At 44.9% G+C, this 15,310-nt stretch overlaps 1 protein-coding gene across 5 annotated transcripts in view; it reads left to right on the forward strand.

Moving 5' to 3' along the window:
• FAM171A1 (family with sequence similarity 171 member A1) overlaps positions 1-14,820 on the forward strand; it is a 134,001-nt gene extending 119,181 nt beyond the window's left edge. For all 5 annotated transcript variants that reach the window (XM_086334223.1, XM_086334224.1, XM_086334221.1 and 2 more), the window contains 3 exons: positions 7,499-7,615; positions 11,001-11,115; positions 11,808-14,820. In XM_086334223.1, coding sequence (XP_086190349.1) covers positions 7,499-7,615; positions 11,001-11,115; positions 11,808-13,515 — 1,940 coding nt within the window. In that variant the 3' untranslated portion in view covers positions 13,516-14,820. The remainder of the gene's footprint in view (positions 1-7,498; positions 7,616-11,000; positions 11,116-11,807) is intronic.
• The last annotated feature ends 490 nt before the right edge of the window (positions 14,821-15,310 follow it).

Genomic DNA, 15,310 nt, shown 5'->3' on the forward strand with positions numbered 1-15,310 from the left:
CGCCTCACTCTCTTCTGCCACCCTTCGTTTTGAATGAGTCTTCTAATGCTGAAGATAAGTGGCCATGCCTCCTAAATCCTGGACTGTGTACCTCACCTAGCCCCATCTGACATGTAATTGCAAGATGAATGTTGGATTTAGTGGGTAATGAACAAAATTTCTCCCCATATGGGCTTAATTAGCCTCCACTCTGATACTACTTTCTGGGAATTTATATATACCTATTGTAAATTGAAAATTCTCTCATTAAATTTTACTAATGCTATTATGCATGCTAATACTTCTGGCTACCTATTTAAGGCATACACTTTGTCTAGCCCTCCCTGCCAGAAGCTTTACAGTTTCCCATTACTGCCGTCTCCTAAAATTTGTTTCAGCAAGCCTTGTGATCACTCAGCTAAAGTTTAAAGGAGAAAAAAAAAAATCAGTTGCTTGGATCAAATTTATTTTTAAGAATCTATTCCTCAAAATATGCCCTAAAAATACCCAGGGAACATGTTATAGCTGAATACAGATGCCCTTCTTGTTTTAATTTCTAATTATTCATTATACCTGTGATTTTATGCTTTGAACAGAAGGTCGTTGGTTATAGTGAGTTACCGTTAATTTTATTCTTCTTTAAACCGGTCCAAAATGTACTTGCCTGAAGCTACAGGAATCCAACCATCTGTATATGACTTTCACTCTTCAGTTCCATTGCTCTCAACTAGCATGGTTAGATGATTTACCACCAGGTAAATAAATACTTTGCAGTGTAATTGACAAGGAATGTATCCTCCTCACAGAGTTCATGGAAAAATAATTCTAAGAAAGGGAACATACTATTCAAAGGCATAGACTTTAATTTGGAAAAAAAGAAGGCTGCTCCACAATGTCATAAAAATAGGCAGTGTCGCTATTTCTGCTGTACCGATGAATGTGACTTAAGGGCTGGTGGACTTTTCTGGTTTTTCTGGATGATCTCATCCCACTAAGGTTTTGTTAAAGGATGTGATAAAACAGACTCAGACTTTGACACTTCTAATTGTACAGCTGGTAGGAAAATGCAGTAGAGGTTATGGCTTAAGATAATGCAGATGGAAATCCTGGGAAGTAAGTTTGTACTGGTTTCTAGAGAAATGCAACATACTTGGAAGCGGGGGGTGGGGGAGTGGGGGCGAGAAGCGGGCTATGATTATCAGAAGTAATAGTAATAAGCACTCACTCTGGACCTGAGCAGTATATCTCTCTTAGGAAGTCTGCCCTCAAACATGTGAATGCCCACGATATCCATTATTCACCGGAAGTCACCACAGCCTAAGTGAGGAGATGGTCATTGGCCAAAGCCAACAGCTGAAGGGCAGGACAGAAGAGGTTCCTACCATCCAAGTTCATGCATGTGTCATGCATGTATGTGTTCTCACCTCTTGCCATGAATGTTTCCAGATAGTTCATGGTGAACAGTTAAGTTGTAGGAATAGAAGCATTCTATTTCACAGTGAATATTCACCTTTAAATTGATAAAACTTTTTTGAGATGTATTTTCTGCATGGCTGTGACATTTCTTCGCATCCCAGCTTATAGGCCTAGTCAAAATCACTGCAGCCTCTTTCACAAAAAAAAAAAAAAAAAAGCATCAATTAGAATATGTTAGGGGAATTCCCCGGCAGTCCAGTAGTTAAGAGTGTACCTTCCAGTGCAGGGGGTGTGTGTCCAATCCCTGGTCTTGAAGTTAAGATCTCACATGCTTCACGGCCAAAAAACCAAAACATAAAACAATATTATAACAAATTCAATACAGACTTAAAAAAAAAAAAGAATACATTAGCTGTGCATGTTGGTAGAATCCTCAACTACAAGTGCTTAAGTGATGAAGCGTTTACTGTTTATGTGACAAAGGAATTGTGAAGCAGCCACCAGAGACTACCTGTTCCTAGCTGGACCCTCCTCGAGCGGCAGAGCTGGAATTCACACTAGGTGTTATCTTAGGAAAGGCAAATCGTCCATGCTGTCAGTTGGTCCTTGATCGTGCTGGACTTTCATCTGCCCAGTGTCCCAAGGTGTGACATGGTCACAAGTCCCATTGTAAGTCTTTCTCTGTATATTGGCTGAGGTGCAGGCTGCCAGCTGCAATGTGTCATCTATTACAAGGGCAGGTTGTTCACTTACAGTTTCCTTTTCAAAACCAATAGTGCTCCTCCTAACAGTCTTTTCTGCTTGTTACCAAATGCTGAGATGAGCTTGTGCAGCAGATAAAATAGAGGCGTCCAGGCAGAATAAGTGGGCCAGTCAGGAAAAGCAAGGAAAATCAGAACCCTGTCAGTCATATTCTAATGAGACATTATGTTTGGAGCTCTTTTTTCACATTTTAGAGTTCTTTTCCCTTTGAATCGCTATTTGTTTAAAATTTGAACTCACTCTTCTTTATATTTTGCAAATAAAGGCTGGTTTCATTCCTGCTTGGTAACCAAGCAAGAAAGTGGCACCCCTGGTGATTCCTAAGAGATCCCATCAGACCTTATAAGCTAAATGCAAGGGGTATCTTTCTGAGCCTGTCAATTACTGTGTGTAATCAGCATTGTGGTTCAGTGCAGCTTCCAAGTAAAGACCTCATGGTGCTTATACCCACAAACCTTGCCAGCTGTATAGGTAACTAAAGTCTTTCTCCTTGAAAGGATCTCTGAATCTTTCCCTTGTATGAGGTTTCACTCTAGAGAATTCAGACGAAAACTGATCTGCGAGTGTGTGTTGAAGAAACCAAGTAGTGAACTTGGATTCACAGTATCTCAGTTCCACGTCTGGGTTCATCCGTCACGTGGCTACCTGTGGACTTTATTCTAGATGCAGTCTTCATGTAGCAGGTTATCTGGTTCCCTGGCGGGGATATGGGAGTTGGTGGCGGTGAGAGAGAAGAGCTGGTAAAAGCCCATAGGAAGGGCAGGGGAGGGAAGGGGAGGGAGGAAGTGGGAGAAGGAAGAAAAACACAGCCAGGGTTGAAACTGTTTAGTATTAGAGCAAACAACTTTGTTCCTCCGTAGGGACCTAAGGGCATCAATATTTAAGGACCAGCATCAGTTGATCATAACAATAACCCTGAATTACCATGAAAAAATCAAAATTATATTCTACTTTATGAGGCAGGAGTAAATGACACTTTTTAGAATTATAGAAAACTGCCTTTTCAAACTTTGGCAAATCTGACCCAAGTTCTATGAAAGAATAACTCCCAAACCATGTTTGGGAGATGTCCCGGGGGTTGTAGAGTGGGGGAGTTCTCGCCATCTGTTTGCAGAGAAGCTTGTCTTTTATCTGTTTATCTGTTTTATATACTAATTTCTTAATTGTCTTAATACAAAGATTCAATTAAAGAGAAAGAGTTCAAATGCTTTAAAAACAATTTGGAAGCTGATGATCTAGAAATTTTAGTACGGTGGGATTTCATTCCTCCGGTGATGCCAGAGAACAGCTCTCCCACCTTCACACACATGCAGCCTCCGTAGTTGGCACAGCACAGCGCTCCGTCAGCACAGAGACACAAGTAGCCACCAGCTCGCCTGCTCCTGACACCCACTGCACAGTCAGCCACCCTCCCTGGGCAATGGCCACATGCATGAAGGTGGCATGCATGGATCGTCCCCTGATCTGTCTGAGCAGCGCTGAGGTGCCCACAGGAACGGGAAGTCCTCACTCTTTGTACCCTGGCTGCAGGTCCAGCAGTCACATAATCCACTCAACAAAAGAGACTCTGCAGAGGTTGGTCTGTCCTGCCTCCATTCCAGGCACCGGCTTCCCATTCACGAGTACAAAAATCTCTTATGTGTGCAGTTCCTCAGGTGGGAAAACACCCTCATCCCACACCCTCAGGATTTCAGTGATGAGAAGCATATGTTTCTGGTACACAATTCATTAATTCTTGTGTTCCCTGCAGCCAGTTTCCTTCCGCAAAACACAGAAAGCTTGGAAATAGTTTTTGCCAATAACAGCATGATTGTTGAATCCTAAAATGGAGTCACCCTCTATTCACTGAACACGTGTACATTTTACGGAAAACTTAGTCCGAAATAAATGCTTCTTTCCCAGCTGGCTTTGTTCCCTCTGGTCAGAAAGAGAAGAATCCCAAGCTTAACTGCACTCCTGTAAGGAGATCTCTCCTGCCAACCACACCCAGCTTTTCACAGAAGGTCATCTGATATTATTTGGCAGGGGAGGAGGTTGCACGTCTGGCTTTCACACTCAAATACCACCGTGTTCCCACGCTGGGAATATTTCTGGGTGCTGAGAAGACAGAAGAAATATAGGACTTGGGGTTAGCAGTTTAGGTGAGGTATGCTTCTGGAAAACAGATGACGCAGTAACATGTGCCCTGAGGTTGATGGGACCTGGAAGGCCCCTACATGCAAGAGGGACTTAGGATAAACAGGATGTGACTTGAATCTTGAAGGATGGGTAAGCTTTTGGAAGAGAGGGAAACCATATGAGGTTGAAACAGTGGAGGGCAAAATCCTGGACTCGGGTAAAAGTGTCTGTTGGGAGGACCAACCTAGGAAGAACTAAGCGGGTGGAGAAGTAAGGGAGGGGCAGGCGGTCGGAACAGCTCTGACCTCACCTTTGTGCCTCCAAGGATGGGTCCTGGTGGCTTTTCATCGCTAACGGCACCGGGACCCCTTGGCCAGCCCTCCCCGGGCTCCCTCCCTCTTGTCCCCGGCATCACGCATCAAGCTTGCCCGCTACACTCTGCACCCCTCTGTGCTTCTGTTCCCTCCTCTTTCTCTCTGCTCGCCCCCACCCTCCACCCCCACGTGAAGTCCTGCCTGTTCGCCAGAGCCCACCTCATCCCCAGGGGGCATCCCTTCCTCACTGTGCTCCCAAAGCAGCTGGTGTTCTGCCTTCCTAGCTTTTCTGGCTCCCACCAGCATCATAGGCTCCAGTGCCTGTATGGTATGTGTGTGTGTGTGGGTGTGTGGGTGTGTCCACTCACTAGGCTTGTTCCTAGTGTAACTGGGAGACATTTTAAAAGTCCATTTCTGGGAAAAAAAAAAAGGGTCCATTCCCAAGACTTCTTGGTGGTCCAGTGGTTAAGACTCCACTCTCCTAATGCAGGGTCCCGAGGTTCGATCCCTGGTCAGGGAACTAGATCCCTTATGCCACAACTAAGACCTGGCTCAGCCAAATAAATGTGAAAAATAAAGTCCATTTCCAGTTGATGCGGCTGTGTTGCGCTGTAGAAAGCCAGGGCAACATAGCCATCCAGGTAGGTGGCTTTCCCCTGAGTGATCAACAGGAATTAGGACTCTGAGCCCCCATCTCTTTTCCTCTGGGTCCCTTTAGCCTAACCTCCTATCCGCTCCACTTGACGAGCAGTGACTCAAGAATCTAATCTGAGGGAAACTGCAAACCGAAGAATGCAGGCCGCTTCCTGGCTGATAGGAGATCCTGGCGGGGCTGCTCCTGTGGGAGAGCGTGTGGGAGTGGGGTGGGGTGTGTAAGTCATGAGCTAAACAGCGCGGGTTCCCCAGGGGAAAACCGGAAGCAGTGGCAAACAATCCCTTCTCTGCCTTCAGGCAGACTTTCTGACTCAACACAGAACCGCTTTAGCTGCATGTGTCACGTGCCCTGGTTTCCATTTCCTCAGCAGCTCCTGGAGTGAGTGTGTGAAGCTCAGAGTGGCTGGACCATCTCTGGCTTGATGCTCTTCAGCCAATGTATCCTCATACTTCATAGAGCTTCCAGCTTATTTTCTCGTCTAACTTGAAATCCTCCGGAGCCATGGTTCAGCCAGTTGCATGGGGAGGTCGGACAATACAAAGCACCCACTGATGCCTGGCCTCCCCCATCTTCCTTCTTTGTTCAACTCCTGTCTTTGAGGAAGAGGAGGAAGAAGGGTGAGGAGGGAAGAGGAGAAGGGGGGAAGAGGATGAGGAGGGGAAGAGGAGGAGGAGGGGAAAAGGAGGAGGAGGAAGGGAAGAGGAGGAGGAGGAAAGCTGGGGGGAGGAAGGAGGAGTAACATGGGGAGAGGGAGGGAGGGGAAGGGATGGGAGGCATGCTGGGGCACCTTTCCACCCAATACATTTGAATGTTGCTATGGCAACTGATAGGCCCTAGAAGCCCTGCCAAGTATTGTTTTTTTTCCCCTCGGAGGGGAAGGAAATCCACTCTCGCCACCTTGTGTGTGCATGCTAAGTTGCTTCAGTTGTATCAGAGTCTTCACAACCCTATGGCCTGTAGCCCACCAGGCTCTTCTGTCCATGGGATTCTCCAGGCAAGAACACTGGAGTGGGTTGCCATGCTCTCCTCCAGGGGATCTTCCCAACCCAGGGATGGAACTCGAGTCTCTTATGTCTCCTGCATTGGCAGGCAGGTTCTTTACCACTAGCACCATCTGGGAATCCCAGTGGTGTGTATATACCTAGGAAATGCAGGGATTTGGAGACTGGAAGGTGGAATATTTGGTGCATAGCTGATAAATTTAGGCCTGGAGGGGACAGGAATCCACACATGGCCATTTCAGGGGGTGGGTGATCAATCATAGGGGGAGCTCTGTGTAAGTGACCCATATGTCTGGGCTGGTGGGTCCAGTGGGTGTACGTGGGCTGGTGGGGGCCCTAGCCAGCACTCTCCCTGGGAACCTTACAAAGTGAAAATGTTGCAAATACTGGCAAGTTCAGTCGGGAATGCAGCAGGGCAGAGTAGAGGAAATAGCACCAACCTTGAGGACAGACAGACCTACTCTGCCCCTGCTTTGCTCTCTACCCCGGGACAGCTCAGAAGAATTCCATGTCTCACCAGTCTCCAGTGTCTAAAAGGGGAAAACGAGTCCTCTTCTGTAGAGTCGTTGTGAAACTACTGATAACATGTATAAAGCACGTCGCTGTGACGAGCCAGCACACAGTAGGTGCTCACTAGTGTGAAATACTCTTTAAAGTATTAACTGAAAGGCAGCATGGACCTGGACTCACTCGGTGTCTCTCAACATCAGAGCCAACTGGAAGCTTCATAAACTACTCACCTGAGCCAGGCTTCTGGGTTAGAATTGGCAAAGATGGGACCAAAGAGTCTCTCTCTATATATATTTTTAAACTTCCTGAAGCAACTCTGATCGCACCAGTCTGCAATTCCAAATAGAAAATCTGTTTACTTGCTTGAGGATAAGGAATATAAACAGGACTGGAGTTTCCCCTCCCACCTACCCTTTCTATGCTGCCTTTATTCTGCTTCTAAATTCCAAAGGCTTCTGGAGGAGATGGGCCATGGTGACAGACGAGTAAACTCCAAAGGCTTCTGCTAAAATTATCTGTGTTTGGAAGCAGGGACGTGTGATACAGTGGCTGAGAGTAATGTAATCAGGAGGCCAGGAAAAACGCTTTCCTGAAAGCTAGACGCAGTTGCTCCACAAGAGTTGGACCCTTTGGCTCTCTGATGGGTTCTAAATGGGAAACTTAAGGCGATTTGTACCATGTGCTTAAGCCTTAACTAGGAGTTCCACGTGCATCTGGCTGAAGTCTTTTTCCACATCCCACAGGAACGTGGCTGAAGAGCGGTCTTGGCCTCGTGCACCAGGAAGGCAGTCAGCTGACGTGGACATACATCGCCCCTCAGCTGGGGTACTGGGTGGCTGCCATGTCTCCTCCCAACCCAGGTAACAGAGTCCCCAACACCTGCACTGAAGGCAACCAGTTTTTTTTTGAGGGTTCAGGCTACCTGTGCTTTTGAAAGTGACTTCAGCAGAGAGATCGCATCTTTTTAAAACATGGTTGAACGTGTGAAAAATCAAATGATGAGAAGAAGGTATTTGGTAGGGGTGGGGGAGTTCTGGTTGGCACTGCCCCATCCAGGGTAAGAATAATGCAAAGAAAATAGTCCTGTCTCGAATCTGTTCTGCTCACACAGCTGCCATAGGGAATTCTTAATCTAAAGCCCACAGAAGTGGTTCAGACCTCCTCCCTAATTCCTGAAACAGCTGTGGCCTGGTAGAAGAGAGGACGTAGGAAAAGGCGCTCATTAGAGGGAGCAGCAGCAAGTCACTGTTGAAGGCTTCCTGGGGCAAAAATCTCAACTGGGCATTTCTGAAAGGTTTAAAAGCAAACCTGTTGTTTTATGTCTAAAAGAATATTCCTCCATTCAGGATAGATGAATTAACTCATATTTTCCCCTAAAATTTAATTTCACCAATATTTTCACTGAAAGTGTAGATTTATTTTTAAACCTAACCACCCTGATTTATCCCTATGAGTATTCTAGAATTGTTTTGTTTTGTTTCGTTTTTTCAAAATAGTTACCTTAGGAGAAGTCTTTCCAGTGCTGGCTTCCACTACTCACAGTGCCTTGCCTTTAGACTCTGTCTCCTTTGGACTGCTGTCCTTAGTGAAACTCTTCATGGGTGGCCAGTCTTCATGCTCAGAGTTTCCAAGGGTTCCTTTGTTGATTTTTCTTAGACATATCTAAAGTGCACCGATCGCCAAGATTGGTGAATAAAGTAAGTAGTTGAGCTAGGTCAAAATGCTGGGGATTTCCCTGGTGGTGCAGTGGTGAAGACTTCACCTTCCAATGCAGGAGTGCACATTTGACCCCTGGTCAGGGAGCTAAGAGCCCCCATTCCTCAGGGCCAAAAAGCCAAAACATAGATTGTAATATTGTAAAAAATTCAATATCAACATTAAAAATGGTCGGCCTCAAAAAATAAAATAAAAATAAATTTTAAATCTTTATTTAAAAAGATGTGCTATGATTAAAAGCTGACCCTTGTCAATTAACCAGGAAGGCAGTTCCAAAATGGAAGTACAAAATATTTTATCAATGGAATTATCACTGGAATGAACACTTAGGACTCCCAAAGTAACTGATTTGAGAGAGGCCAACCCGAGATGGGTGTTGAAAAATCTGTTGCCTTTACTTTATAGTCCCACCCTGAGAAAACGTACACTTCACATCTAGGTTTTAAGAGAATGCGTTTCCCTTTACTGTATTGTTCTTGTAGTCATGTGGGCATGAAGTGAGTACATAAATGTCCCAGTCTCCAAATTTGAAGTGTCTAGAATATGATTATGAGTAAAGAAAGAAAGTCCTTAAAAACCAAAGCCTGTGCATTAGAGTTAAATTTTATTTTAGGTCTATTTCCAAGAACCCTGATGATGTGTTATGTGACAGATTAATAGCTACTTCTGTAAAGAAGAGAGAGAACTAGACTACTAGATGTAGGTTGACCCAAGCTTGCTGAGGAGCAACGAAGGAAGAGACAAAAAGCCATAAAAACATATATAGTATAAACCCTGGTGGCATTTAATGTAGAAATACATATACTAGTAATCTCACAGTATATGTATTTATCATCACTTTTATTAAAACAAATCACAGCAATGCTGTGCTTTCACGAACCCGAAACCAACAAGAAAATAATTAGAGTTTTCTCTTTCATTCTCTGTTTAAGAAGGAAATGAGGGAAATCTTTATAAAGATTTCCATTTAGCAGAAGATATTTGGTTGGTCAAAAAGTTCATTCAGGTTTTCCCATACCATCTTAGGGAAAACCCTAAAGGAACTTTTTGGCCAACTCAATAAAATAATAACATTTTGGGTACTTTAAAGGACTGAACTTCCTTATTTGGAAATTATTTTTTTGTGTATCTCAGATTTCTTGGTGACCCCTGCCAAGGTATTACCTGTGTTTGTGGGGTTGCTCTGTGTTTAAAAAAAAAAAAAAAATTGTTTCTCTGAACAATTAAGGCTGTAAACAGTCAAGGCCATTGTGGTCAGTAATTTTTCCAACTTTTTTAAATATTCACTTTCACCCCATTGAAATGATTAATAATTGGGAAAGGATGATGTTGTCTTTTGAACGTAAGTAATGTCACTATTTTCAAAAATCAACAAGTCTCCTTGGGTTTATCTAGCTTAAGAGACTTATCTCCTAAAGATTAGAAAGAAATGTATCCCTTAAAATATCAAAAATCAATGAATAAGTGGGTCTTTATGGTGTTTAATAATCATAACAATGCTCCTGTGATGTTATATGTAATAACTATTCCTTCCTTCCCATCTTTTGGAGCACTGTCAGCATACTTAGACACCAGTAAGTGCCCAAACATTGTAATATGGGGGAGATTTTCATTATTGCTGTCAATCCCTTGTTAGCAATGTTAAGACAGATTCTTACTGCTATTGAACATAAGGAGTAAGTTAAAGTACCTCTTGGGATTCTTCCCAAGGTAAATTAAAGAGAAAATAGGTTTAATTCTGATCACCTTGTCTGTAAGTTCTGGAGAGGTCTGTGGCCACATCAGGTTAGCCATTTTGAAAAGATACTAGAAAGATGTTATTTTTTTTAATAGGAGGCATTTTAGAAACACATGATGTCCCTGTAATAGGCTGTAGATTTTTTTAAGTCATAGTAAATTTATTTCATACACTTCAACTTATTTGTTAAGGCCAAGGGCTCAGTACATAGTAATCATTGCCCAGGGAAAGTGTGAGTAAAATTTCATGTTTTGATTTGTTTTTTCCTTCTGCAGTGTCATAAAATCCCCAGGTCTTCATGCCATGTCTCTGAGTGAATGAGTCCCACTCATGATATGATGATCATGTATCTAGTTTTCTTATATTCAAAGGTCATGTATTTAGAATGATGAACATGGTACTAAATGCAGCTCTCTTCTTGACTAAGGAGGGACCGTGGATGCTACATACAGAATTTGAGTATTCACAGTGCTCTGGTGATGGTTTGGGAAATCCCTTTCCATTGAGGGGAATTTGGGTGATGCTGCAGGCACAACATCTAAAGGATGTTTGCATCTGGCCCCCGTTCCACACTTCAGCCAATAAGAATAAGAAAAAAGGGACTTCCCTGGTGGGCCAGTGGTTAAGACTTCACACTCTCATTGCCGAGGGCCCATGTTCAATCCCTAGGTTGGGGAACTAAGATCCCACATGACACATGGCCAAAAACAAAGAAGAATAAGAAAAACATTATGCTCTCTTTTTAGTGAAAGGTGTTCACAAATCTAAAATGCCCTTTTCTGACCTTCCAGGTCCGGTTGTCACACAGGACATCACCACGTATCACACAGTCTTTCTTTTGGCCATCTTGGGAGGAATGGCTTTCATTCTTTTGGTTTTGCTGTGTCTCCTTTTATATTATTGCAGGTAAAGTTTTATCATTGGGGCTTTTTTTTAACTTGGAATTTCTTGCACAAATATTGATATCGAGGTCCTTTTCTGAGTTGAGGTACTTTATTTCTCATAACAATGTATCCAAGGGTCTTCCCTGGCGGTCCAGTGGGTCAGACTCTGAGTATCCAATACAGGTAGCACAGGTTCGATCCCTGTTCGAGGATCTAAGATCCCATATTGCCACATAGTGCAGCCAATAAATAAATATTTTAAAAAATTTGTTGGGCAAGAACTGAATATCTGTCATATAAGTTGCAAACAAAGTGGGATATTACACTGTGAGTAATGTCTTTTTTAGAGGAGTCATAAAAAAATAAGCTCAACAGTTGTCACAGTTCCTTCAGAATAGTCCTAAGTGGTAATCAAGAGATGATATTCTCAAGGACAGAGCCAAACTTTTCTTACTGTGATGCCTCATCTGATTGACTTGCGAGAATATTTATTGTTGACTCTGCTTTTGAATGAATAATGTGGATGCACTTGGGGTACAGTCTGCAGATTTCAGCCCTCAGCATCAAAACAAGGCTGAGGGTATAGGGTGAGAAGGCTTCTGGCTGCTGATTAGTGTTGTCTTGTTTCTTCCTGTGGGAACTGAGAATTAGGTTTAGGCTAGAACCCTCACTGTTCTGAGATATTAATCTTGGGGTTTGTATCTTTGATCATAGGCGGAAGTGCTTGAAACCCCGCCAGCACCATAGAAAACTGCAACTTCCCGCCACCCTGGAGAGTTCCAAAAGGGATCAGTCGACTTCCATGTCACACATCAACCTGTTGTTTTCTCGTCGGGAATCAGAATTCCCCGGTCCACTCTCTGTCACCAGCCAGGGCCGCCCCCCGGATGCCCCAGGCTCAAAGGAGCTGATGAGTGGAGTCCATTTAGAGATGATGTCTTCCAACGGAGAGGTGGACATGCACACACCCATGCTGAAGCTCTCCTACAGCACCTCCCAGGAGTTCAGCTCCCGGGAGGAACTCCTGTCTCATAAGGAAGAGGACAAAAGCCAAATCTCCTTTGACAACCTGACACCGAGTGGGACGTTGGGAAAAGACTACCATAAGTCGGTGGAGATCTTCCCCTTAAAGGCTAGGAAACCTATGGAAAGGGAAGGCTACGAGTCCCCTGGCAACAGTGATTACAGAAGGAGTTACAACGCCATGCTCTCGCAGCCTTTATTCGAAAAGCAGGACAGAGAGAGTCAGGCCTCCGTGACCCACATTTCCACAGGAAGTAAGCTCACCATTCAGGAACACATGTACCCCGCGCCTTCATCTCCGGAGAAAGACCAGCTGCTGGAGCGCAGACCTACTGAATGTATGATGTCGCGATCCGTGGACCACCTGGAAAGACCTACCTCTTTCCCGCGACCCGGCCAGCTGATCTGCTGTAGTTCCGTGGACCAGGTCAACGACAGCGTTTACAGGAAAGTATTACCCGCCTTGGTCATCCCGGCTCATTACATGAAACTCCCAGGGGACCATTCGTACGTGGGCCAGCCCCTGGTCGTCCCAGCCGACCCGCAGCTGGAGATCGAAAGGCTGCAGGCCGAGCTATCCAGCCCGCATGCAGGGATCTTCCCACACCCCTCCGCGCAGATCCAAGCGCAGCCCCTCTCTTGCCAGGCCATCTCGCAGCAGCACCTGCAGGACACGGGCGCCCGGGAGTGGACCCCGCAGAGCGCATCCATGTCGGAGTCGCTCTCCATCCCAGCATCTCTGAACGACGCGGCCTTGGCTCAGATGAACAGCGAGGTCCAGCTCCTGACAGAAAAGGCGCTGCTGGAACTCGGGGGTGGGAAGCCCCTTCCCCACCCCCGGGCCTGGTTCGTCTCCCTGGACGGCCGGTCCAACGCGCACGTCAGACATTCCTACATTGATCTCCAAAGAGCAGGGAGGAACGGAAGCAATGATGCCAGTTTGGATTCTGGCGTGGATATGAATGAACCAAAATCCGCCCGGAAGGGAAGAGGAGACCCCTCGACTCTGCCGCAGAGCCACCCACCCGTCCAGGAACATCCGCAGAAGGAGTCGAGGGCCGCGGACAGCTCGGCCTACACGCAGCTCGTGTACCTGGAGGACATGGACCAGAGCGGCAGCGAAGGCGGCACCACGGCCGGGACACCAGAGGACAGTGCTCTGCGGTGCCTGCTGGACGGCTCCAGCCGGAGGAGCGGCGGCCAGCTGCCCAGCCTGCAGGAGGAGACGACGAAGCGAATTTCGGACGTTGCCCCTGAGCCAGCGGCCAGTCCCGACCAGAGGAGATCCGCTCCACAGGATGAGGAAGACGACGAGGATGATGACGACCAGGGCGAAGACAAGAAGAGCCCGTGGCAGAAACGGGAGGAGAGACCCTTGATGGCATTCAACATCAAATGAGCGGTCCAGAGCCACCCAACCCGGGACCAGATCCAGTTGCCAAAAATTCTTTCTTAAGGAAGCGCTTACCTGTGTGTGGAGGAAGTCGAGCTACGTCTGCCGTGGGCAGTGGACTTTTTTCTGCAGTTACCCTGTTCACTGTCTAAGTGTTAGAGAGGAAGTCAAGTTCTTACTCAGAAGAAAGGATGATGATACAGGATGCCTCGCCTCCAGGAAGAGGGCTGAACGTAGTGTCTGTCTGAATGTCAGTGTCGTTCCCCGGACTTGATGTGTCCACCCTGGAGGACACTGAAAAACCACACGTGATGTCCTGATGTCACTAGGTTCTGATGATAACCTCAGTTCTCCTCCAGATTCTGGGAACAGAAGAAACTCTTTTTGCATTGCTTGAATCCATTTTATCATGATAATGCTCCTGTGAAATTATTATTGAGAAATTAGCTTGGCACTTAGTGTCTGGAGGTATGCATTATCTCAAAGGAAAACTATGCATCGCTGCTTCGTGGTCTTACTTTGCTTAGGTTTTTGCTTTGGTTAGATTTCGTTTCTGATTTGCTTTTTACAGATACACACACACACACACACACACACACACACACACACAATTAGGTTGTAAGGATTTAATTCCTTCCTTGTCACCTGTTCTGCTTCTCGGTGGTTTATTTCGATATCACCTTTCAGGAACTTCTGAGTGTCACCTCTTAACATCCAAGCCTTTTAATGAAATAGTACTGAAGTTTTTAATCAGCTGCCAGTCCTTCAATTCTGGTCCCATTAACTCCAAGTGCCTTTTTTACAGTGATGACAGACAGTCCCTTACTTTGCTTTTTTTGTTTGTTTTTCTTAACTTCTTTGATTGAACTGCCTGGATTTTATAAAGTTATTAAACGATCCCCTTTTCTTTCAACTGCATGCTGCCAAGTGCCCATTTGTGCTCAGAATTCTCATTTCAGCTCAGTGTACTCTCTCGTCCTCACGTGTGACGTGGATTCTGTTTAGCTAAGCTAGCCTAGAGGACACTTTAGTGATCCCGTCCCCCACGCCACCCCTTTGACCACTAGGCACCATTATGGTTTTATTGGCTGTTTGTATATACGGTTACGTATTAATTCTGAAATCCTATGGGCTGATCTTGCTCACCAAACACGGAGTATGGGCTGAGCAAGTAGACTGAATGTGACTATTAAACAAATCTTATGTACTATCCAAAAGTGCCAGAATGACTCTTCTGTGCATTCTCCTTAAAGAGCTGCTTGATTATCCAAAAATGAAAACTCAGAATAAACTCTGAAGAAAAAAAAAAAACCCTATCTTGTGGTTCTTTTCATTCATTCTGGGCCATTATTGGTTATAGAGTTGCCATTAAGAATTCTCTTTTCATTCCTAGGGAGTCTGAAAGGGCAGTTGTTGAACTTACATTCAAAGGCTAACCTATGGTGGGGAGAGATAAATTGGGAGATTGGGATTGACATATACACACTGCTAAATATAAAACAGAAAACTGTAAGGACCTCTGTGTAGCACAGGGAGCTCTTCTCAATACTCTGGGAAAAGAATCTAAAAAAGAATGGAGATATATATATATGTGTGTGTGTGTGTATATATATATATAACTGATTCACTTTGCTGTACACCTAAAACTATCACAATGATATAAATCAACTATACACCAATAAAAATTAAACAAAAGAAACTAACACATAAGACACCTAGGAATTGACACGTGGTTAAATCATAAAAGCCCACCTTGCTGTTCAGTTTCATTCAAGAAAACAAGGTAACATTTTATTGTGTT

Source organism: Bos grunniens, chromosome 13 (assembly GCF_055505025.1).
Source record: "Bos grunniens cultivar Pamir isolate PY7600 chromosome 13, Bosgru_T2T1.0, whole genome shotgun sequence".
In the NCBI taxonomy this organism is placed as follows: domain Eukaryota; kingdom Metazoa; phylum Chordata; class Mammalia; order Artiodactyla; family Bovidae; genus Bos; species Bos grunniens.